At 51.6% G+C, this 26833-nt stretch overlaps 1 protein-coding gene across 2 annotated transcripts in view; it reads right to left on the bottom strand.

Moving 5' to 3' along the window:
- Nucleotides 1-1730: 1730 nt before the first annotated feature.
- Nucleotides 1731-26833, bottom strand: part of fgd1 (FYVE, RhoGEF and PH domain containing 1) — a 46633-nt gene continuing 21530 nt past the window's right edge. For both annotated transcript variants that reach the window (XM_072367537.1, XM_072367538.1), the window contains exons 9-18: nucleotides 26683-26741; nucleotides 23625-23771; nucleotides 23456-23548; nucleotides 21181-21260; nucleotides 20029-20059; nucleotides 6716-6817; nucleotides 6493-6621; nucleotides 6252-6410; nucleotides 6024-6170; nucleotides 1731-5950 (exon numbers count right to left, since the gene is read on the bottom strand). In XM_072367537.1, coding sequence (XP_072223638.1) covers nucleotides 5675-5950; nucleotides 6024-6170; nucleotides 6252-6410; nucleotides 6493-6621; nucleotides 6716-6817; nucleotides 20029-20059; nucleotides 21181-21260; nucleotides 23456-23548; nucleotides 23625-23771; nucleotides 26683-26741 — 1223 coding nt within the window. In that variant the 3' untranslated portion in view covers nucleotides 1731-5674. The remainder of the gene's footprint in view (nucleotides 5951-6023; nucleotides 6171-6251; nucleotides 6411-6492; nucleotides 6622-6715; nucleotides 6818-20028; nucleotides 20060-21180; nucleotides 21261-23455; nucleotides 23549-23624; nucleotides 23772-26682; nucleotides 26742-26833) is intronic.

Here is a 26833-nt window from a genome sequence, read left to right as displayed (position 1 = left end):
AGTCGCGGTTCCTAACAGGAAACTAAAGCTGGAGGAAGAAGACAGAACCAGAGAAACATGGAGGGAGGGCTTTTAATGTTGGTCTTTCATGTATAAACAGCTGATGGGTCATGTGACCAACATGTTCAGAGAAGCTGTTTTATGATTATCATCCGTATGATTTATCATCCTTATGATTTATCATCCGTATGATTTATCATTCGTATGATTTATCATCCTTATGATTTATCATCCTTATGATTTATCATCAGTATGATTTATCATCCCTATGATTTATCATCCGTATGATTTATCATTCGTATGATTTATCATCCTTATGATTTATCATCCTTATGATTTATCATCCGTATGATTTATCATCCCTATGATTTATCATCCTTATGATTTATCATTCGTATGATTTATCATTCGTATGATTTATCATCCTTATGATTTATCATCCTTATGATTTATCATCCGTATGATTTATCATCCATATGATTTATCATCCTTATGATTTATCATCCGTATGATTTATCATCCGTATGATTTATCATCCATATGATTTATCATCCGTATGATTTATCATCCTTATGATTTATCATCCGTATGATTTATCATCCTTATGATTTATCATCCGTATGATTTATCATCCGTATGATTTATCATCCTTATGATTTATTATCCTTATGATTTATCATCCGTATGATTTATCATCCGTATGATTTATCATCCTTATGATTTATCATCCGTATGATTTATCATCCGTATGATTTATCATCCGTATGATTTATCATCCATATGATTTATCATCCTTATGATTTATTATCCTTATGATTTATCATCCGTATGATTTATCATCCCTATGATTTATCATCCTTATGATTTATCATCCGTATGATTTATCATCCATATGATTTATCATCCGTATGATTTATCATCAGTATGATTTATCATCCTTATGATTTATCATCTGAATGATTTATCATCCTTATGATTTATCATCCCTATGATTTATTATCCATATGAACTTCGACTGTATATTTAAGACAAAAACACCCGCAGAAGAAAAACGTCAGTTTTAAAATCTCAAAGAAAAACTCATCAAAGGCTGCAAAACCTCTTATTAGTCGATCAATATAACGTCTGGGTGTTTACTCTTTTGCCCTGAAGCTTCCGATATGGTTGGATTTTCAGTTGATCGACACATCGAAACCCATCAGCTGACTGAGCGCAGCTTCAGAGCCGCTGGAATCCAAACAACAGAAATATCTGCTTTCATGATATCCTGATGATCAACATGATACCAAAAGAATGAAGCATCAAGGTGACGATAATGTTTAAAGTTCTTTATCTCCCATTTTAGGTGAGCTGAATTAGCTGATGGTAATATTTTCAGTCTTGCTTTTGGTCTCATCATTATGGAAACAACATCGTCTGCTCTCATGGCAAAGGTAGAAATGATCTCCTGACTATCAGAAGGCCCACAGTCGGAGGTGAACCTTCCTCAGGTGGCGACTCCACCTGTGCTAACAGTTTCCCTCTGTTTCCAGTCTTTGAGCTAAGCTACGCTAACCCTGTGGACTCAGAGATGAAAGACGAACAGGTTCATAAAAAGTTCTGACTGTTCCTTTCAGCTTCATCTCCCCCAGCTGTCTGCGAGGCTCTGATTGGCTGAAGAGTGAGTGACCTTTAACCTTCACAGTCACATGACTGGGGGGTCACGGGAGAATAAATTATATTTACAAAACCTTCTTGCATCAAGCAAACATGAACACAACCAAGACTCACAAACACAGAAATATCCAACATCTTTTCAATTCATCACGTTCATTCATCATAGGAACAATAATAATTAATATTCAGAATATTTTCACTATCAAAACACTTTCTGCAAAATGTGTGAAGAGACACAGAGAAATACTGAACCACTGCGAGTCAACATGAGAGAAACAACTAAATACTCAGATCGGCTCCGTCTAATTACTGGATTCACCTCCAGTAAACATGTCGCCTGCAGTGCGATTTACTTCCTGTCAGAGTCCCTGTGTGCAGGGAAGTGCCACGTTTTACATCCCATCATCATCATCACCATCATCATCATCATCATCATCATCATCACCATCATCATCATCATCATCAACATCATCATCATCATCATCATCCCATCATCATCATCCCATCATCATCATCATCATCATCATCATCATCACCATCAACATCATCATCACCATCAACATCATCATCATCATCATCATCATCATCAACATCATCATCATCATCATCATCATCATCATCATCATCAACATCATCATCATCATCATCAACATCATCATCATCACCATCATCATCATCATCATCAACATCATCATCATCCCATCATCATCATCACCATCATCATCATCATCACCATCAACATCATCATCACCATCAACATCATCATCATCATCATCATCATCATCAACATCATCATCATCATCATCATCATCATCATCATCATCAACATCATCATCATCATCATCAACATCATCATCATCACCATCATCATCATCATCATCAACATCATCATCATCCCATCATCATCATCACCATCATCATCATCATCACCATCAACATCATCATCACCATCAACATCATCATCATCATCATCATCATCATCAACATCATCATCATCATCATCATCATCATCATCATCAACATCATCATCATCATCATCATCATCATCATCATCATCATCATCATCATCTGCCACGTTTGTGTTTAGCTGAATTTTTGTGTTTTATTCTTTCATCAATAAATATTTTAGTCAATAAAGATCAGAAAACATCTGACCAACAATCCAAACACAAGAAACTAACAGCAGATCAATCACAGTATTGATAGATTCATTTCCTGTCAATCAACTGGAAAGTTATAGAAAGAACGGGATCACGTGACTTATGTGTCTGATCATAGTCACAGAAAGAGAATAAATCCGTTCCAAGTTATGAAAGCAGAGACCCAAATTAGAAATGAGACGTTCCAAAATTAAAATGTTTAAAGAAAAATGTAAAAACATCTACATTCTTTATGAAATGTTCGACTTGAAGGTGTAATTCTGTCTGATCAGACCTGTTCAGTTTCTCTCTGCTGCACCTGTTTGTGTTTGAAAAGTTGGTCGGACTGAAGAGACAGAACCGAGCCCAGAACCGAGCACAGAACCGAGCACAGAACCGAGCCCAGAACCGAGCCCAGAACTGAGCACAGTAACTCACGGCAGAAACGTTTTCATGGTGATGAAAATGTTTCAGCGGGAGTTAAATAAAATGCAGGCCTCTGAAGAAGCCGCCTCAGGGCTTTATTAAAAGCTACAGTACCCAACTTCACCAGCAGAGGGTGAAACAGTTCTCAGGTTAGAGCAGAGGCTGCTGGGTAATGTAGTTTACATCCAAACAGGCCATTCTATCAGCAGGCTGGAGGTCAGAATGTTCAGATGAGTTTAACGTGAAAAATTAAAACGTGACATTTCTTCTAGGGTTAAAAAATCTCTCATTACATCAAAGCTCCACACAAATCTTTCTTTCTGCATCAAACATGCAGCTGAGTCTCTTTCTATTGCACCGGGTGTTTCTATAAATTTCTATTTTCATATTTTGAGTTCCTGAACCTAATGTTGGACCTGGCAACAGGAACTCTGAGTTCAGGTCGTGCTGTTCACCTTCCTTCTGACCTTCCTTAATGTGTTTAAAACAACTTTTTTCCACCACAGAAAGTTCTGAGTTCAGTCTCCAGTGGAGGCTTCGGGGTCCTCCTTTGGGGGGGTCGGATCCATTAGGGAGTCAGATGCTTTCCAGGTCAGGCATGTAGCTCTAAATGTTACTTCTTGGTCGAATCCTCTGCTGCTTCTTCAACATTTCACCAGTTATAACCAGTTACAACCAGTTACAATCTGTTACAATCTGTTATAATCAGTTACAACCAGTTATAACCAGTTATAACCAGTTAGAACCAGTTATAACTAGTTACAACCAGTTATAACCGGTTACAACCAGTTATAACCTTAACCCAGTTACGGAGGAAGACGTCCAGCAGCCATCTGAGACAGGAAGTGTAGAAACAAAACCTCTGATGAGGTGCAGCAGCCGTCCCATCTTTGGGCTGCGGTGAAAAACCTTTGGTTCTTTTCAGGACCTAAAGGTTCTGAGGAGGTTTGGTGGAACTGGATTAGAGCCATAAATCCAATTCCAGGAGTCCGATAATCGAGGGAATTGCAGTGCACTTTTTTCAATGTGCTTCGTGTCAGCTGACTCCGTGTAAGATCCAATCAGAGAGCAGCAGCCAGCACAGTTCTGGTTCTGGAATCGGGTCAGAACTCAAGGATTCTAAAAACGATCGATTTGCTGTCAATCAGTAACTGTGATGTCACAGCTCCGGATGGAGGAATTTCCATAGCAACATCATCTGAGGTGAGTCCAAACTGAGAGGAAGAAAAATGGTGATGCAGGATTGATGCTCCTGTCAGGAGAGGCTTGACCCGCCTCAAAAAGGTGACCTTCGACCCAGACCCAACCCATTTACCCTGGATTAGTTCTGGATTTGTTTGGAATAAGTTCTGGTTAAGTTCCAGGTGTGTTCTGGATTGATTCTGGCTTTGTTTGGAATAAGTTCTGGTTAAGTTCCGGATGTGTTCTGGATTGATTCTGGCTTTGTTTGGAATAAGTTCTGGTTAAGTTCCAGATTTGTTCTGGATTGATTCTGGCTTTGTTTGGAATAAGTTCTGATAAGTTCTGGTTAAGTTCCAGATGTGTTCTGGATTGATTCTGGCTTTGTTTGGAATAAGTTCTGGTTAAGCTCCAGATGTGTTCTGGATTGATTCTGGCTTTGTTTGGAATAAGTTCTGGTTAAGTTCCAGGTGTGTTCTGGATTGATTCTGGCTTTGTTTGGAATAAGTTCTGGTTAAGTTCCGGATGTGTTCTGGATTGATTCTGGTTTTGTTTGGAATAAGTTCTGGTTAAGCTCCAGATGTGTTCTGGATTGATTCTGGCTTTGTTTGGAATAAGTTCTGGTTAAGTTCCAGGTGTGTTCTGGATTGATTCTGGCTTTGTTTGGAATAAGTTCTGGTTAAGTTCCAGATTTGTTCTGGATTGATTCTGGCTTTGTTTGGAATAAGTTCTGATAAGTTCTGGTTAAGTTCCAGATGTGTTCTGGATTGATTCTGGCTTTGTTTGGAATAAGTTCTGGTTAAGCTCCAGATGTGTTCTGGATTGATTCTGGCTTTGTTTGGAATAAGTTCTGGTTAAGTTCCAGGTGTGTTCTGGATTGATTCTGGCTTTGTTTGGAATAAGTTCTGGTTAAGTTCCGGATGTGTTCTGGATTGATTCTGGCTTTGTTTGGAATAAGTTCTGGTTAAGTTCCAGATTTGTTCTGGATTGATTCTGGCTTTGTTTGGAATAAGTTCTGATAAGTTCTGGTTAAGTTCCGGATTTGTTCTGGATTGATTCTGGCTTTGTTTGGAATAAGTTCTGGTTAAGTTCCGGATTTGTTCCGGATTGATTCTGGCTTTGTTTGGAATAAGTTCTGGTTAAGTTCCAGGTGTGTTCTGGATTGATTCTGGCTTTGTTTGGAATAAGTTCTGGTTTTGGTTTTCAATCAGGAATGATCCACATTCAAAGACTCCGCCTTCATGATCATCATCATCATTCTTCATCTTCTACAATCACGTGTTCTCCCCCTCGGCCTCAGCAACAAGCTCCTCCCCCTCCTCTTCCAGAGTCTCCACGATTGGCTGGTGGATCAGAGGCTCCTCCCCTCTTCCGGCCCTTGACAGGACGTCTATCCACCGGCGTTGGAGCTCCTCCCCCTCTGCACTGAAGTAGAGGGTCAGGTGACTCTGGGAGATCTTGAAGGCATGGCGTCTCTCCAGTCGATCACATGACTCGGGCAGAGAGACCTCGAAGCCAATCAGAGGCACGGAGCGCTGCGCCTTCACGTCCTGCGGAAACAAGCACAGTCCATTATTTCTGAGAGTGCATCATGGGTATTTTCCTGCTGTTAGTATAACTCACCTGTGGAGCGCCATAGACGTAGAGCACCAGCGGTTCATTCTCTGGGATGACGAACCAGGCCTTCTGCCAGCCCCGCCCCCCTCCTTTCTCCATGTGGTGAAGGAAACTGCACATCACGCTGTTCTCCGCCGCCAGCGAGGCCTGTTTCTATGGCAACGAGAGAGACGGAAGAAGTGTTTCAGTGTTTCCCTCAGACACCTGGTGATGTCACAGTGATGTCACACTGACCTCCAGGATGGAGCGCCTCCTCTGGGTGCTGCTGCACAGCCCGGCGGGCGACGGCGACGCTCCCACCAGCGTGACGTAGCAGTCCACACAAACGCGGTTGGTGCGGTTGTTGTCGTACGACAGGCGTGCACGAAACTCCGAGCATTTCCCACAAACCACCTGGATTGGGCAGAGACAGACAGATGGTCAGAGACAGTCGGGCAGCGGCGAGTCGACAGAGATCTTACCGATGACCACGTACATGTCCGCAGGCCTTGCAGTGGTGGCGTCTCTTGGTGATGGAATTAAACGGCTCCTGGCACTTCATGCACAGAGTTACCTCCTTCTCTCTGATTGGAGTTGGCGCTCGTTTCCCCAGCTCCACACAGCTCTGAGGGAACAAAGAGGAAACCTAGCTCAGCTCTGGGTGTCAGTTAGCTGCAGTACAACACCTGGCCACCGGGGCGGCGCCATGCTGGTGTTACCGGAGAGTGAGGTGGCGTGGACTCGTCATCTCGCAGCGAACAGTTCAGGTGTCGGAAGCTCTCCATCGTCTGCTCGTGGCGCTGGATGGTGTCCTGGATGGCCTGAAGGATGACATCACATCAGAGGAATCATTCAGCTGAAGACCGACCGACTGGGTTCAAACAAACCTGAAATAAATCTGATTACAAATCAATAGTTTTTTCGTCCCGGCTTCAGGCTTCACCCACCCAGAACACCCAACAGGGAGGCAGAACCCACCCAGAACACCCATCAGGGAGGCAGAACCCACCCAGAACACCCATCAGGGAGGCAGAACCCATCCTGAACACCCATCAGGGAGGCAGAACCCACCCAGAACACCCATCAGGGAGACATAACCCACCCTGAACACCCATCAGGGAGGCATAACCCATCCTGAACACCCATCAGGGAGGCAGAACCCACCCAGAACACCCATCAGGGAGGCATAACCCATCCTGAACACCCATCAGGGAGGCATAACCCATCCTGAACACCCATCAGGGAGGCAGAACCCACCCAGAACACCCATCAGGGAGGCAGAACCCACCCAGAACACCCATCAGGGAGGCATAACCCAACCTGAACACCCATCAGGGAGGCAGAACCCACCCAGAACACCCATCAGGGAGGCAGAACCCATCCTGAACACCCATCAGGGAGACAGAACCCATCCTGAACACCCATCAGGGAGACAGAACCCACCCTGAACACCCAACAGGGAGGCAGAACCCATCCTGAACACCCATCAGGGAGGCAGAACCCACCCAGAACACCCATCAGGGAGGCATAACCCACCCAGAACACCCATCAGGGAGGCAGAACCCATCCTGAACACCCATCAGGGAGGCAGAACCCACCCTGAACACCTATCAGGGAGGCATAACCCATCCTGAACACCCATCAGGGAGGCAGAACCCATCCTGAACACCCATCAGGGAGGCATAACCCACCCAGAACACCCATCAGGGAGGCATAACCCACCCAGAACACCCATCAGGGAGGCATAACCCATCCTGAACACCCATCAGGGAGGCATAACCCACCCTGAACACCTATCAGGGAGGCATAACCCATCCTGAACACCCATCAGGGAGGCAGAACCCATCCTGAACACCCATCAGGGAGGCATAACCCACCCAGAACACCCATCAGGGAGGCATAACCCACCCATAACACCCATCAGGGAGGCATAACCCATCCTGAACACCCATCAGGGAGGCATAACCCATCCTGAACACCCATCAGGGAGGCATAACCCATCCTGAACACCCATCAGGGAGGCATAACCCACCCAGAACACCCATCAGGGAGGCATAACCCATCCTGAACACCCATCAGGGAGGCAGAACCCATCCTGAACACCCATCAGGGAGGCATAACCCACCCAGAACACCCATCAGGGAGGCATAACCCATCCTGAACACCCATCAGGGAGGCATAACCCATCCTGAACACCCATCAGGGAGGCAGAACCCATCCTGAACACCCATCAGGGAGGCAGAACCCACCCTGAACACCTATCAGGGAGGCATAACCCATCCTGAACACCCATCAGGGAGGCAGAACCCATCCTGAACACCCATCAGGGAGGCATAACCCACCCAGAACACCCATCAGGGAGGCATAACCCATCCTGAACACCCATCAGGGAGGCATAACCCACCCTGAACACCCATCAGGGAGGCATAACCCATCCTGAACACCCATCAGGGAGGCATAACCCACCCTGAACACCCATCAGGGAGGCATAACCCACCCAGAACACCCATCAGGGAGACATAACCCACCCAGAACACCCATCAGGGAGGCATAACCCACCCAGAACACCCATCAGGGAGGCATAACCCATCCTGAACACCCATCAGGGAAGCATAACCCACCCAGAACACCCATCAGGGAGACAGAACCCATCAGGGAGGCATAACCCATCCCGAACACCCATCAGGGAGGCATAACCCACCCAGAACACCCATCAGGGAGGCATAACCCACCCAGAACACCCATCAGGGAGACAGAACCCATCCTGAACACCCATCAGGGAGGCATAACCCACCCAGAACACCCATCAGGGAGGCATAACCCACCCAGAACACCCATCAGGGAGGCATAACCCATCCTGAACACCCATCAGGGAGGCATAACCCATCCTGAACACCCATCAGGGAGGCAGAACCCATCCTGAACACCCATCAGGGAGGCATAACCCACCCAGAACACCCATCAGGGAGGCATAACCCATCCTGAACACCCATCAGGGAGGCAGAACCCATCCTGAACACCCATCAGGGAGGCATAACCCACCCAGAACACCCATCAGGGAGGCATAACCCACCCAGAACACCCATCAGGGAGGCATAACCCATCTTGAACACCCATCAGGGAGGCATAACCCATCCTGAACACCCATCAGGGAGGCAGAACCCATCCTGAACACCCATCAGGGAGGCAGAACCCACCCTGAACACCTATCAGGGAGGCATAACCCATCCTGAACACCCATCAGGGAGGCAGAACCCATCCTGAACACCCATCAGGGAGGCATAACCCACCCAGAACACCCATCAGGGAGGCATAACCCACCCAGAACACCCATCAGGGAGGCATAACCCATCCTGAACACCCATCAGGGAGGCATAACCCACCCTGAACACCCATCAGGGAGGCATAACCCATCCTGAACACCCATCAGGGAGGCATAACCCACCCTGAACACCCATCAGGGAGGCATAACCCACCCAGAACACCCATCAGGGAGACATAACCCACCCAGAACACCCATCAGGGAGGCATAACCCACCCAGAACACCCAACAGGGAGGCATAACCCATCCTGAACACCCATCAGGGAGGCATAACCCACCCAGAACACCCATCAGGGAGGCATAACCCATCCTGAACACCCATCAGGGAGGCATAACCCACCCAGAACACCCATCAGGGAGACAGAACCCATCAGGGAGGCATAACCCATCCCGAACACCCATCAGGGAGGCAGAACCCACCCAGAACACCCATCAGGGAGGCATAACCCACCCAGAACACCCATCAGGGAGACAGAACCCATCCTGAACACCCATCAGGGAGGCATAACCCACCCAGAACACCCGTCAGGGAGGCATAACCCATCCAGAAAACCCATCAGGGAGGCATAACCCATCCAGAACACCCGTCAGGGAGGCATAACCCATCCAGAACACCCGTCAGGGAAACAGAACCCATCCAGAACACCCATCAGGGAGACAGAACCCATCCTGAACACCTATCAGGGAGACAGAACCCATCCTGAACACCCATCAGGGAGGCAGGAGCCATCCAGAACACCCATCAGGGAGGCAGAACCCATCCAGAACACCCATCAGGGAGACATAACCCATCCTGAACACCCATCAGGGAGGCATAACCCACCCTGAACACCTATCAGGGAGGCATAACCCATCCTGAACACCCATCAGGGAGGCATAACCCATCCAGAACACCCATCAGGGAGGCAGAACCCACCCAGAACACCCATCAGGGAGGCAGAACCCACCCTGAACACCTATCAGGGAGACATAACCCATCCTGAACACCCATCAGGGAGGCAGAACCCATCCTGAACACCCATCAGGGAGGCATAACCCACCCAGAACACCCATCAGGGAGGCATAACCCACCCAGAACACCCATCAGGGAGGCATAACCCATCCTGAACACCCATCAGGGAGGCATAACCCACCCTGAACACCCATCAGGGAGGCATAACCCATCCTGAACACCCATCAGGGAGGCATAACCCACCCTGAACACCCATCAGGGAGGCATAACCCACCCAGAACACCCATCAGGGAGACATAACCCACCCAGAACACCCATCAGGGAGGCATAACCCACCCAGAACACCCAACAGGGAGGCATAACCCATCCTGAACACCCATCAGGGAGGCATAACCCACCCAGAACACCCATCAGGGAGGCATAACCCATCCTGAACACCCATCAGGGAGGCATAACCCACCCAGAACACCCATCAGGGAGACAGAACCCATCAGGGAGGCATAACCCATCCCGAACACCCATCAGGGAGGCAGAACCCACCCAGAACACCCATCAGGGAGGCATAACCCACCCAGAACACCCATCAGGGAGACAGAACCCATCCTGAACACCCATCAGGGAGGCATAACCCATCCTGAACACCCATCAGGGAGGCATAACCCATCCAGAACACCCATCAGGGAGGCATAACCCATCCTGAACACCCATCAGGGAGGCATAACCCATCCTAAACACTCATCAGGGAGGCTTCACCCACCCAGAACACCCGTCAGGGAGACAGAACCCACCCAGAACACCCATCAGGGAGGCATAACCCATCCTGAACACCCATCAGGGAGGCATAACCCACCCAGAACACCCATCAGGGAGGCATAACCCATCCTGAACACCCATCAGGGAGGCAGAACCCACCCAGAACACCCATCAGGGAGGCAGAACCCATCCTGAACACCCATCAGGGAGGCATAACCCATCCAGAACACCCATCAGGGAGGCAGAACCCAACCAGAACACCTATCAGGGAGGCATAACCCACCCAGAACACCCAACAGGGAGGCAGAACCCACCCAGAACACCCATCAGGGAGGCAGAACCCATCCTGAACACCCATCAGGGAGGCATAACCCATCCTGAACACCCATCAGGGAGGCATAACCCACCCAGAACACCCATCAGGGAGGCATAACCCAACCATCAGGGAGGCATAACCCACCCAGAACACCCATAAGGGAGGCAGAACCCATCCAGAACACCCAACAGGGAGGCAGAACCCATCCAGAACACCCGTCAGGGAGGCATAACCCATCCTGAACACCCATCAGGGAGGCAGAACCCACCCAGAACACCCATCAGGGAGGCATAACCCATCCTGAACACCCATCAGGGAGGCATAACCCATCCTGAACACCCATCAGGGAGGCAGAACCCACCCAGAACACCCATCAGGGAGGCAGAACCCACCCAGAACACCCATCAGGGAGGCATAACCCAACCTGAACACCCATCAGGGAGGCAGAACCCACCCAGAACACCCATCAGGGAGGCAGAACCCATCCTGAACACCCATCAGGGAGACAGAACCCATCCTGAACACCCATCAGGGAGACAGAACCCACCCTGAACACCCAACAGGGAGGCAGAACCCATCCTGAACACCCATCAGGGAGGCAGAACCCACCCAGAACACCCATCAGGGAGGCATAACCCACCCAGAACACCCATCAGGGAGGCAGAACCCATCCTGAACACCCATCAGGGAGGCAGAACCCACCCTGAACACCTATCAGGGAGGCATAACCCATCCTGAACACCCATCAGGGAGGCAGAACCCATCCTGAACACCCATCAGGGAGGCATAACCCACCCAGAACACCCATCAGGGAGGCATAACCCACCCAGAACACCCATCAGGGAGGCATAACCCATCCTGAACACCCATCAGGGAGGCATAACCCACCCTGAACACCTATCAGGGAGGCATAACCCATCCTGAACACCCATCAGGGAGGCAGAACCCATCCTGAACACCCATCAGGGAGGCATAACCCACCCAGAACACCCATCAGGGAGGCATAACCCATCCTGAACACCCATCAGGGAGGCAGAACCCATCCTGAACACCCATCAGGGAGGCATAACCCACCCAGAACACCCATCAGGGAGGCATAACCCATCCTGAACACCCATCAGGGAGGCAGAACCCATCCTGAACACCCATCAGGGAGGCATAACCCACCCAGAACACCCATCAGGGAGGCATAACCCATCCTGAACACCCATCAGGGAGGCATAACCCATCCTGAACACCCATCAGGGAGGCAGAACCCATCCTGAACACCCATCAGGGAGGCAGAACCCACCCTGAACACCTATCAGGGAGGCATAACCCATCCTGAACACCCATCAGGGAGGCAGAACCCATCCTGAACACCCATCAGGGAGGCATAACCCACCCTGAACACCCATCAGGGAGGCATAACCCATCCTGAACACCCATCAGGGAGGCATAACCCACCCTGAACACCCATCAGGGAGGCATAACCCACCCAGAACACCCATCAGGGAGACATAACCCACCCAGAACACCCATCAGGGAGGCATAACCCACCCAGAACACCCATCAGGGAGGCATAACCCATCCTGAACACCCATCAGGGAAGCATAACCCACCCAGAACACCCATCAGGGAGACAGAACCCATCAGGGAGGCATAACCCATCCCGAACACCCATCAGGGAGGCATAACCCACCCAGAACACCCATCAGGGAGGCATAACCCACCCAGAACACCCATCAGGGAGACAGAACCCATCCTGAACACCCATCAGGGAGGCATAACCCACCCAGAACACCCATCAGGGAGGCATAACCCACCCAGAACACCCATCAGGGAGGCATAACCCATCCTGAACACCCATCAGGGAGGCATAACCCATCCTGAACACCCATCAGGGAGGCAGAACCCATCCTGAACACCCATCAGGGAGGCATAACCCACCCAGAACACCCATCAGGGAGGCATAACCCATCCTGAACACCCATCAGGGAGGCAGAACCCATCCTGAACACCCATCAGGGAGGCATAACCCACCCAGAACACCCATCAGGGAGGCATAACCCACCCAGAACACCCATCAGGGAGGCATAACCCATCTTGAACACCCATCAGGGAGGCATAACCCATCCTGAACACCCATCAGGGAGGCAGAACCCATCCTGAACACCCATCAGGGAGGCAGAACCCACCCTGAACACCTATCAGGGAGGCATAACCCATCCTGAACACCCATCAGGGAGGCAGAACCCATCCTGAACACCCATCAGGGAGGCATAACCCACCCAGAACACCCATCAGGGAGGCATAACCCACCCAGAACACCCATCAGGGAGGCATAACCCATCCTGAACACCCATCAGGGAGGCATAACCCACCCTGAACACCCATCAGGGAGGCATAACCCATCCTGAACACCCATCAGGGAGGCATAACCCACCCTGAACACCCATCAGGGAGGCATAACCCACCCAGAACACCCATCAGGGAGACATAACCCACCCAGAACACCCATCAGGGAGGCATAACCCACCCAGAACACCCAACAGGGAGGCATAACCCATCCTGAACACCCATCAGGGAGGCATAACCCACCCAGAACACCCATAAGGGAGGCAGAACCCATCCAGAACACCCAACAGGGAGGCAGAACCCATCCAGAACACCCGTCAGGGAGGCATAACCCATCCTGAACACCCATCAGGGAGGCAGAACCCACCCAGAACACCCATCAGGGAGGCATAACCCATCCTGAACACCCATCAGGGAGGCATAACCCATCCTGAACACCCATCAGGGAGGCAGAACCCACCCAGAACACCCATCAGGGAGGCAGAACCCACCCAGAACACCCATCAGGGAGGCATAACCCAACCTGAACACCCATCAGGGAGGCAGAACCCACCCAGAACACCCATCAGGGAGGCAGAACCCATCCTGAACACCCATCAGGGAGACAGAACCCATCCTGAACACCCATCAGGGAGACAGAACCCACCCTGAACACCCAACAGGGAGGCAGAACCCATCCTGAACACCCATCAGGGAGGCAGAACCCACCCAGAACACCCATCAGGGAGGCATAACCCACCCAGAACACCCATCAGGGAGGCAGAACCCATCCTGAACACCCATCAGGGAGGCAGAACCCACCCTGAACACCTATCAGGGAGGCATAACCCATCCTGAACACCCATCAGGGAGGCAGAACCCATCCTGAACACCCATCAGGGAGGCATAACCCACCCAGAACACCCATCAGGGAGGCATAACCCACCCAGAACACCCATCAGGGAGGCATAACCCATCCTGAACACCCATCAGGGAGGCATAACCCACCCTGAACACCTATCAGGGAGGCATAACCCATCCTGAACACCCATCAGGGAGGCAGAACCCATCCTGAACACCCATCAGGGAGGCATAACCCACCCAGAACACCCATCAGGGAGGCATAACCCATCCTGAACACCCATCAGGGAGGCAGAACCCATCCTGAACACCCATCAGGGAGGCATAACCCACCCAGAACACCCATCAGGGAGGCATAACCCATCCTGAACACCCATCAGGGAGGCAGAACCCATCCTGAACACCCATCAGGGAGGCATAACCCACCCAGAACACCCATCAGGGAGGCATAACCCATCCTGAACACCCATCAGGGAGGCATAACCCATCCTGAACACCCATCAGGGAGGCAGAACCCATCCTGAACACCCATCAGGGAGGCAGAACCCACCCTGAACACCTATCAGGGAGGCATAACCCATCCTGAACACCCATCAGGGAGGCAGAACCCATCCTGAACACCCATCAGGGAGGCATAACCCACCCTGAACACCCATCAGGGAGGCATAACCCATCCTGAACACCCATCAGGGAGGCATAACCCACCCTGAACACCCATCAGGGAGGCATAACCCACCCAGAACACCCATCAGGGAGACATAACCCACCCAGAACACCCATCAGGGAGGCATAACCCACCCAGAACACCCATCAGGGAGGCATAACCCATCCTGAACACCCATCAGGGAAGCATAACCCACCCAGAACACCCATCAGGGAGACAGAACCCATCAGGGAGGCATAACCCATCCCGAACACCCATCAGGGAGGCATAACCCACCCAGAACACCCATCAGGGAGGCATAACCCACCCAGAACACCCATCAGGGAGACAGAACCCATCCTGAACACCCATCAGGGAGGCATAACCCACCCAGAACACCCATCAGGGAGGCATAACCCACCCAGAACACCCATCAGGGAGGCATAACCCATCCTGAACACCCATCAGGGAGGCATAACCCATCCTGAACACCCATCAGGGAGGCAGAACCCATCCTGAACACCCATCAGGGAGGCATAACCCACCCAGAACACCCATCAGGGAGGCATAACCCATCCTGAACACCCATCAGGGAGGCAGAACCCATCCTGAACACCCATCAGGGAGGCATAACCCACCCAGAACACCCATCAGGGAGGCATAACCCACCCAGAACACCCATCAGGGAGGCATAACCCATCTTGAACACCCATCAGGGAGGCATAACCCATCCTGAACACCCATCAGGGAGGCAGAACCCATCCTGAACACCCATCAGGGAGGCAGAACCCACCCTGAACACCTATCAGGGAGGCATAACCCATCCTGAACACCCATCAGGGAGGCAGAACCCATCCTGAACACCCATCAGGGAGGCATAACCCACCCAGAACACCCATCAGGGAGGCATAACCCACCCAGAACACCCATCAGGGAGGCATAACCCATCCTGAACACCCATCAGGGAGGCATAACCCACCCTGAACACCCATCAGGGAGGCATAACCCATCCTGAACACCCATCAGGGAGGCATAACCCACCCTGAACACCCATCAGGGAGGCATAACCCACCCAGAACACCCATCAGGGAGACATAACCCACCCAGAACACCCATCAGGGAGGCATAACCCACCCAGAACACCCAACAGGGAGGCATAACCCATCCTGAACACCCATCAGGGAGGCATAACCCACCCAGAACACCCATCAGGGAGGCATAACCCATCCTGAACACCCATCAGGGAGGCATAACCCACCCAGAACACCCATCAGGGAGACAGAACCCATCAGGGAGGCATAACCCATCCCGAACACCCATCAGGGAGGCAGAACCCACCCAGAACACCCATCAGGGAGGCATAACCCACCCAGAACACCCATCAGGGAGACAGAACCCATCCTGAACACCCATCAGGGAGGCATAACCCACCCAGAACACCCGTCAGGGAGGCATAACCCATCCAGAAAACCCATCAGGGAGGCATAACCCATCCAGAACACCCGTCAGGGAGGCATAACCCATCCAGAACACCCGTCAGGGAAACAGAACCCATCCAGAACACCCATCAGGGAGACAGAACCCATCCTGAACACCTATCAGGGAGACAGAACCCATCCTGAACACCCATCAGGGAGGCAGGAGCCATCCAGAACACCCATCAGGGAGGCAGAACCCATCCAGAACACCCATCAGGGAGACATAACCCATCCTGAACACCCATCAGGGAGGCATAACCCACCCTGAACACCTATCAGGGAGGCATAACCCATCCTGAACACCCATCAGGGAGGCATAACCCATCCAGAACACCCATCAGGGAGGCAGAACCCACCCAGAACACCCATCAGGGAGGCAGAACCCACCCTGAACACCTATCAGGGAGACATAACCCATCCTGAACACCCATCAGGGAGGCAGAACCCATCCTGAACACCCATCAGGGAGGCATAACCCACCCAGAACACCCATCAGGGAGGCATAACCCACCCAGAACACCCATCAGGGAGGCATAACCCATCCTGAACACCCATCAGGGAGGCATAACCCACCCTGAACACCCATCAGGGAGGCATAACCCATCCTGAACACCCATCAGGGAGGCATAACCCACCCTGAACACCCATCAGGGAGGCATAACCCACCCAGAACACCCATCAGGGAGACATAACCCACCCAGAACACCCATCAGGGAGGCATAACCCACCCAGAACACCCAACAGGGAGGCATAACCCATCCTGAACACCCATCAGGGAGGCATAACCCACCCAGAACACCCATCAGGGAGGCATAACCCATCCTGAACACCCATCAGGGAGGCATAACCCATCCAGAACACCCATCAGGGAGGCATAACCCATCCTGAACACCCATCAGGGAGGCATAACCCATCCTAAACACTCATCAGGGAGGCTTCACCCACCCAGAACACCCGTCAGGGAGACAGAACCCACCCAGAACACCCATCAGGGAGGCATAACCCATCCTGAACACCCATCAGGGAGGCATAACCCACCCAGAACACCCATCAGGGAGGCATAACCCATCCTGAACACCCATCAGGGAGGCAGAACCCACCCAGAACACCCATCAGGGAGGCAGAACCCATCCTGAACACCCATCAGGGAGGCATAACCCATCCAGAACACCCATCAGGGAGGCAGAACCCAACCAGAACACCTATCAGGGAGGCATAACCCACCCAGAACACCCAACAGGGAGGCAGAACCCACCCAGAACACCCATCAGGGAGGCAGAACCCATCCTGAACACCCATCAGGGAGGCATAACCCATCCTGAACACCCATCAGGGAGGCATAACCCACCCAGAACACCCATCAGGGAGGCATAACCCAACCATCAGGGAGGCATAACCCACCCAGAACACCCATAAGGGAGGCAGAACCCATCCAGAACACCCAACAGGGAGGCAGAACCCATCCAGAACACCCGTCAGGGAGGCATAACCCATCCTGAACACCCATCAGGGAGGCATAACCAATCCTGAACACCCATCAGGGAGGCATAACCCAACCATCAGGGAGGCATAACCCACCCAGAACACCCATAAGGGAGGCAGAACCCACCCAGAACACCCAACAGGGAGGCATAACCCATCCAGAACACCCGTCAGGGAGGCATAACCCATCCAGAACACCCGTCAGGGAGGCATAACCCATCCAGAACACCCGTCAGGGAGGCATAACCCACCCAGAACACCCATCAGGGAGGCATAACCCATCCTGAACACCCATCAGGGAGGCATAACCTATCCTGAACACCCGTCAGGGAGGCAGAACCCACCCAGAACACCCATCAGGGAGACAGAACCCATCCTGAACAACCATCAGGGAGGCAGAACCCATCCAGAACACCCATCAGGGAGGCTTCACCCACCCAGAACACCCAACAGGGAGGCAGAACCCATCCAGAACACCCGTCAGGGAGGCATAACCCATCCAGAAAACCCATCAGGGAGGCATAACCCATCCAGAACACCCATCAGGGAGGCATAACCCACCCAGAACACCCAACAGGGAGGCAGAACCCATCCAGAACACCCGTCAGGGAGGCATAACCCATCCAGAACACCCGTCAGGGAGACAGAACCCATCCAGAACACCCATCAGGGAGACAGAACCCATCCTGAACACCTATCAGGGAGACAGAACCCATCCTGAACACCTATCAGGGAGACAGAACCCACCCAGAACACCCAACAGGGAGGCAGAACCCATCCAGAACACCCGTCAGGGAGGCATAACCCATCCAGAAAACCCATCAGGGAGGCAGAACCCATCCAGAACACCCATCAGGGAGGCATAACCCACCCAGAACACCCGTCAGGGAGGCATAACCCATCCAGAAAACCCATCAGGGAGGCATAACCCATCCAGAACACCCGTCAGGGAGGCATAACCCATCCAGAACACCCGTCAGGGAGACAGAACCCATCCAGAACACCCATCAGGGAGACAGAACCCATCCTGAACACCTATCAGGGAGACAGAACCCATCCTGAACACCCATCAGGGAGGCAGGAGCCATCCAGAACACCCATCAGGGAGGCAGAACCCATCCAGAACACCCATCAGGGAGACATAACCCATCCTGAACACCCATCAGGGAGGCATAACCCACCCTGAACACCTATCAGGGAGGCATAACCCATCCTGAACACCCATCAGGGAGGCATAACCCATCCAGAACACCCATCAGGGAGGCAGAACCCACCCAGAACACCCATCAGGGAGGCAGAACCCACCCTGAACACCTATCAGGGAGGCATAACCCATCCAGAACACCCATCAGGGAGGCAGAACCCATCCTGAACACCTATCAGGGAGGCAGCAACGCGTGTTGGAGAGGATGAGGGACCAACGGAGCCAATCACAGCCATGTTTTCTGGCACTAACGGTCTTCAGAGCTTTTGATGAATGTCTCTGGAGTGAACTTTCCTTTGGGTGACATAATGTTTGATAACTACCAAAGTAATGACAAGAAATGACTTAGCATGCTATTAGCAGCTAGCAAGAAAGCTATCAGGGCAGAGCAGAAAGAAAGGTTCTGTTGGATCGGGTCTAACTGGACTGAGTACTGAATCTAACTGGGCTGACCCGCTTCATCTGCCTCTCTTCTTCTTCTTTTTATGTCAGAGAAATCATACAGCAGGTTCCCTGGTTCTGCTGTTTAGCTCCAAAACTGTTCAAACATGGAAAATCCTGGAAAAGCCTTGTTGATCATTTTGACTTTTTTAACCATTGGTTCCTGTTTTCAGCAGGAAAACGTGACTGAATGAAGGAAACTGAAGTAAAAGCTGACATTTTGCTTCTCTTGGTTAAAGAATAAAAGTGTAAAAATGGGTTCACCTGGATCCAGTCCTTCTTCTCCTCCTCTGTCCTGCAGACACAGAACCAAACACACTTATAAACACTCTGATGGTCTTATTATGAGACTATTTCATTATACAGCAGCTCTTATTCATAAAAATGTACTTTTACTGGCAACAAAAACTTGACTTTTAACAGAAATGAAGAAAAAACCTTTTGCAAAGATGTTTTCGTCTGACTCTGACCCGTCTGATTCTGACCCGGCTGACTCTGACCCGTCTGATTCTGACCCGTCTGATTCTGACCCGTCTGATTCTGACCCGTCTGACTCTGACCCGTCTGATTCTGACCTGGCTGACTCTGACCCGTTTGATTCTGACCCGTTTGATTCTGACCCGTCTGATTCTGACCCGTCTGATTCTGACCCGTCTGATTCTGACCCGGCTGACTCTGACCCGTCTGATTCTGACCCGTCTGATTCTGACCCGGCTGACTCTGACCCGTCTGATTCTGACCTGTCTGATTCTGACCCGTTTGATTCTGACCCGTCTGATTCTGACCCGTCTGATTCTGACCCGTTTGACTCTGACCCATCTGAAAAGGCCCAAATGGCTCGGTTGTGACTTGGTTCCGAAGTTTTTCTGTGCACATTGGAGAACCTGTGGAGTGCCTCAGGGGTCAGTTTTGGGTCCACTGCTGCTTTTGGGGTCCATCAGAACAGTGTTGGTTCTGATTAAGATGGATTTTATGGCCCACTTCAGGGTTCTAAATGGACCGGCGCCATCCTGCCTGCCTGAGCTGCTCTGAGACGTCCCAAAGACGCCCTGAAACAGCGAGACTGCTGCTGTCTGCTGGTTACGTTTTATTCACATCGTTGTTGTTTTGACTGAGTTTCCGTACATTTTATTGGATTTTTTAGTTTTTTTTCCAGCTGTGCAGCACTTGGCTGTAGATGAAATCTGTGGATTAACCTGAAGCAGCAACACGCTCAGTAAAAGCTGTTCCAGATGTTTCCTTTAATTACTCTTTTTAATGGGAACCAAGGAACTGATTGTTTTTCAGAGGAATCTGAGTCCATTCCTGCTGAATCCCAGATTCCAGCTGCTCTTTGTCAGGAGTGTGCACGTACCTGTGTGTGCGTGTGCATGTACCTGTGTGTGTGTGTGTGTGTGTGTGTGCGTGTGCACGTACCTGGCCTGCAGCTCCAGGGATCTCTGTTTTCCAGACACCAGGAACGTCCGGGGAACAGCAGCACTGCTGGTCTCCTTCAGCTGAGGACAAACAGATAGTTAGTTAGACCGTTAGGGTCCAATAGGGTTAGGGTCCAATAGGGTTAGGGTCCATTAGGGTTAGGGGCCATTAGGGTTAGGGTCCAATAGGGTTAGGGTCCATTAGGGTTAGGGGCCATCAGGGTTAGGGTCCAATAGGGTTAGGGGCCAATAGGGTTAGGGTCCATTAGGGTTAGGGTCCAATAGGGTTAGGGTCCATTAGGGTTAGGGGCCATCAGGGTTAGGGTCCATCAGGGTAGGGTTAGGGTTCAATAGGGTTAGGGTCCATCAGGGTTAGGGTCCATCAGGGTTAGGGTCCATTAGGGTTAGGGTCCAATAGGGTTAGGGTCCAATAGGGTTAGGGGCCATCAGGGTTAGGGTCCATTAAGGTTAGGGGCCATCAGGGTTAGGGTCCATTAAGGTTAGGGGCCATCAGGGTTAGGGTCCAATAGGGTTAGGGTCCAATAGGGTTAGGGGCCATCAGGGTTAGGGTCCATTAGGATTAGGGTCCATCAGGGTTAGGGTCCAATAGGGTTAGGGTCAATTAGGGTTAGGGTCCATTAGGATTAGGGTCCATTAGGGTTAGGGTCCATCAGGGTAGGGTTAGGGTACATTAGGGTTAGGGTACATCAGGGGAGGGTATGGGTCCATTAGGGTTAGGGTCCATTAGGGTTAGGGTCCATCAGGGTAGGGTTAGGGTCCATTAGGGTTAGGGTCCATCAGGGTAGGGTTAGGGTCCATTAGGGTTAGGGTACATCAGGAGAGGGTTAGGGTCCATTAGGGTTAGGGTCCATTAGGGATAGGGTAAATCAGGGTAGGGTTAGGGTACAATAGGGTTAGGGGCCATTAGGGTTAGGGTCCAATAGGGTTAGGGTCCAATAGGGTTAGGGTCCATTAGGGTTAGGGGCCATCAGGGTTAGGGTCCAATAGGGTTAGGGGCCAATAGGGTTAGGGTCCAATAGGGTTAGGGTCCAATAGGGTTAGGGTCCATTAGGGTTAGGGGCCATCAGGGTTAGGGTCCATCAGGGTAGGGTTAGGGTTCAATAGGGTTAGGGTCCATCAGGGTTAGGGTCCATTAGGGTTAGGGTCCAATAGGGTTAGGGTCCAATAGGGTTAGGGGCCATCAGGGTTAGGGTCCATTAAGGTTAGGGGCCATCAGGGTTAGGGTCCATTAAGGTTAGGGGCCATCAGGGTTAGGGTCCAATAGGGTTAGGGTCCAATAGGGTTAGGGGCCATCAGGGTTAGGGTCCATTAGGATTAGGGTCCATCAGGGTTAGGGTCCAATAGGGTTAGGGTCAATTAGGGTTAGGGTCCATTAGGATTAGGGTCCATTAGGGTTAGGGTCCATCAGGGTAGGGTTAGGGTACATTAGGGTTAGGGTACATCAGGGGAGGGTATGGGTCCATTAGGGTTAGGGTCCATTAGGGTTAGGGTCCATCAGGGTAGGGTTAGGGTCCATTAGGGTTAGGGTCCATCAGGGTAGGGTTAGGGTCCATTAGGGTTAGGGTACATCAGGAGAGGGTTAGGGTCCATTAGGGTTAGGGTCCATTAGGGATAGGGTAAATCAGGGTAGGGTTAGGGTCCATTAGGGTAGGGTTAGGGTCCATTAGGGATAGGGTCCATCAGGGTAGGGTTATGGTCCATTAGGGTAGGGTTAGGGTCCATTAGGGATAGGGTCCATCAGGGTAGGGTTAGGGTCCATTAGGGATAGGGTACATCAGGGGAGGGTTATGGTCCATCAGGGTTAGGGTCCATCAGCAAAGTTCAGGATGCAGTGAAGATGCGGCGGGCAGGTGGGAAACACTGAGCTCAAATAAATCTGAAATGTGATGTTTTTTTAAGGTGAAGTGAAACTGGAGTCAGCTCCTGATCAGCCTCTGCCTTCCATTTTAAATCCAACTGTTTCACTGAATTCACGAGTTCACGACTCATCCTAAGTGCTGGATGCGCCATATTCATGTTTTACTGGAAACTGAACACGTTAATTTTACCAAGTTTGGTCACTTACTATCAGACCAACCAGGGAAACTTGAGCTTTTTGGCAGAATGCAGCCAATGCAGCTTCTGTTTCTACAGGAAACTCATGAACATGCAGATATAAAAACCTCCTGAACCCTACAGAAACATTTGGATGTAGTAACAGCCTCCCTCCACCAGAGGGTGCTGCCATATCGGCACAAACTCAGAGAATATCTCACCTCCATGCCATCCACATCAATGCGAGCCCGGACGCCGTACTTCTGCCCAATCAGACGCAGCTTCGGGACGCAGTACAACAACCTGTCGTTGAACTGCAAAGACAGGAAGCGTGTTAAAGATGCTGCATTAAATCAGTCAAACAGCCCAGAGTGAAGCAGAGTGTGGTACCAGTATGAGGTATCTGTCCTGCGTGGTGCCGTTCTTGTTGGACAGTTTCAGGATGTGACCTTCCTTGATGAGCTCATTCGTCGGGTTAACGATGTCTTCCTCTCCTCCCAACAACTCGTACACCTTCAGCAGCTTTCTCATCCTCTCCTGGAGAGAGAAACAGGAAGAATCCCTCAGTGAACAGCTGCTTCCAGCTGCTGTTAAATGCTTTTCGGTTCAGAAGAAACCAGCTCGACACGAACAGGTCGATGTGTGCTGCAGCGCTCTGCATGTTCTCTGAAGCAGAGGATCCACTTTGCTCCCCCAGACTGAAACTCATCTACCTTTCTCTCTGAGACCATCACAACAACTTGGAGACCATGAATAACTTTGTCTTGATAGTGTTGGGATGCTCCCTGTCAAGTTTGGTCTGAACAAATACAAAAAAGCCAAATGTTTTTTTTTGGTTGCTTTTTTCATTCTGTTTGAACTCAGCAGCTTTAGATTGTGACCAAAAGCAAATCCCAAATAGAAACATGACATTAGTTTCCTCTGCATGAGGACTGGACTCATCTCCAAGGCTGGATGAGGAGCTCAGGGCTGATCAGGATGGACTCTGGACATCATTAAGACGTTCTCAGGTTATTAGGTCCGAGCTGATGTTTGGTCTCAGTGGGAAGATCTGAATGAGATCGGGCCTTCAGGAACCTTTTTGTCCTCCCAGACTCCATCCTTTGGGGGAACATCAAGACTTTTCTGGGAGGTGAATTAGATGTGTTCACTCATACATACATGTAGAAATCACTCACTGAACCATGGTTTTTCAGTGGATGCTAGCAACAGAAATACTTCCACTGAGGTATCTCATGTGTGTGCACAGCTCGGTGGGAAACATGGAGGAAGGAGATGCCAACAGAACCAGAGAAACATGGAGGAGGAGATGCCAACAGAACCAGAGAAACATGGAGGAGGAGATGCCAACAGAACCAGAGAAACATGGAGGAGGAGATGCCAACAGAACCAGAGAAACATGGAAGGAGGAGATGCCAACAGAACCAGAGAAACATGGAGGGAGGAGATGCCAACAGAACCAGAGAAACATGGAGGGAGGAGATGCCAACAGAACCAGAGAAACATGGAGGGAGGAGATGCCAACAGAACCAGAGAAACATGGAAGGAGGAGATGCCAACAGAACCAGAGAAACATGGAGGAGGAGATGCCAACAGAACCAGAGAAACATGGAGGGAGGTCTGTAACTGTTGGGATTCTCTCATTTTTAAACAGCTGATTGATCATGTGACCAACATGTTCAGAAGATTGATGTGAATTTCTTAAGAAACAAAGAAAAACCTGTTATCTAACCTGTCGCCTGACCTGTCCCCTGACCTGTCACCTGACCTGACCTGTCCCCTGACCTGTCCCCTGACCTGTCACCTGACCTGACCTGTCCCCTGACCTGTCCCCTGACCTGTCCCCTGACCTGACCCCTGACCTGTCCCCTGACCTGTCACCTGACCTGACCTGTCCCCTGACCTGACCTGTCCCCTGACCTGTCACCTGACCTGACCTGTCCCCTGACCTGTCCCCTGACCTGTCACCTGACCTGACCTGTCCCCTGACCTGTCCCCTGACCTGACCCCTGACCTGTCCCCTGACCTGTCCCCTGACCTGTCCCCTGACCAGTCAGCTGACCTGTCCCCTGACCTGTCCCCTGACCTGTCCCCTGACCTGTCACCTGACCTGTCCCCTGACCTGACCTATCCCCTGACCTGTCGCCTGACCTGTCGCCTGACCTGTCCCCTGACCTGACCTGTCCCCTGACCAGTCAGCTGACCTGTCCCCTGACCTGTCCCCTGACCTGTCGCCTGACCTGTCCCCTGACCTGTCCCCTGACCTGTCGCCTGACCTGTCGCCTGACCTGTCCCCTGACCTGTCAGCTGACCTGTCCCCTGACCTGACCTATCCCCTGACCTGTCCCCTGACCTGTCCCCTGACCTGTCCCCTGACCTGTCGCCTGACCTGTCCCCTGACCTGTCCCCTGACCTGTCGCCTGACCTGTCCCCTGACCTGTCAGCTGACCTGTCCCCTGACCTGTCACCTGACCTGTCCCCTGACCTGTCACCTGACCTGTCCCCTGACCTGTCCCCTGACCTGTCAGCTGACCTGTCCCCTGACCTGACCTATCCCCTGACCTGTCCCCTGACCTGTCCCCTGACCTGACCTGTCCCCTGACCTGTCACCTGACCTGTCCCCTGACCTGTCACCTGACCTGTCCCCTGACCTGTCCCCTGACCTGTCAGCTGACCTGTCCCCTGACCTGACCTATCCCCTGACCTGTCCCCTGACCTGTCCCCTGACCTGTCACCTGACCTGTCCCCTGACCTGTGGCCTGACCTGTCACCGGACCTGACCCCTGACCTGTCCCCTGACCTGTCACCTGACCTGTCACCTGACCTGTCCCCTGACCTGTCACCTGACCTGTCCCCTGACCTGTCAGCTGACCTGTCCCCTGACCTGACCTATCCCCTGACCTGTCCCCTGACCTGTCCCCTGACCTGTCCCCTGACCTGTCACCTGACCTGTCCCCTGACCTGTGGCCTGACCTGTCACCTGACCTGTCCCCTGACCTGTCACCTGACCTGTCCCCTGACCTGTCCCCTGACCTGTCAGCTGACCTGTCACCTGACCTATCCCCTGACCTGTCCCCTGACCTGTCCCCTGACCTGTCACCTGACCTGTCCCCTGACCTGTGGCCTGACCTGTCACCTGACCTGTCCCCTGACCTGTCACCTGACCTGTCACCTGACCTGTCACCTGACCTGTCCCCTGACCTATCCCCTGACCTGTCCCCTGACCTGTCCCCTGACCTGTCACCTGACCTGTCCCCTGACCTGTGGCCTGACCTGTCACCTGACCTGTGGCCTGACCTGTCCCCTGACCTGTCACCTGACCTGTCCCCTGACCTGTGGCCTGACCTGTCACCTGACCTGTGGCCTGACCTGTCCCCTGACCAGTCAGCTGACCTGTCCCCTCACCTGTCCCCTGACCTGTGGCCAGCTGTCTGTGAGGGCGTCTTACCATCTTCCTGATGGCGGCGTTGGAGTGTTCTGCTGCCGTGGCGATCAGCTCCAGAGACTCTGCAGAGGGGCAGACGCCATGACAATCAGACACGTGTTCAGCGTTTCTCCTGAACTTCCTGCTCTGTGAGGCAGGAAGCAGCGCACCCTGA

This window comes from Leuresthes tenuis, unplaced genomic scaffold (assembly GCF_036924035.1).
Source record: "Leuresthes tenuis unplaced genomic scaffold, fLeuTen1.0.hap1 SCAF_16, whole genome shotgun sequence".
Classification (NCBI taxonomy): domain Eukaryota; kingdom Metazoa; phylum Chordata; class Actinopteri; order Atheriniformes; family Atherinopsidae; genus Leuresthes; species Leuresthes tenuis.
Note: the sequence above shows the minus strand (reverse complement) of the source record. Positions and strands in the feature narration are given on the sequence as shown.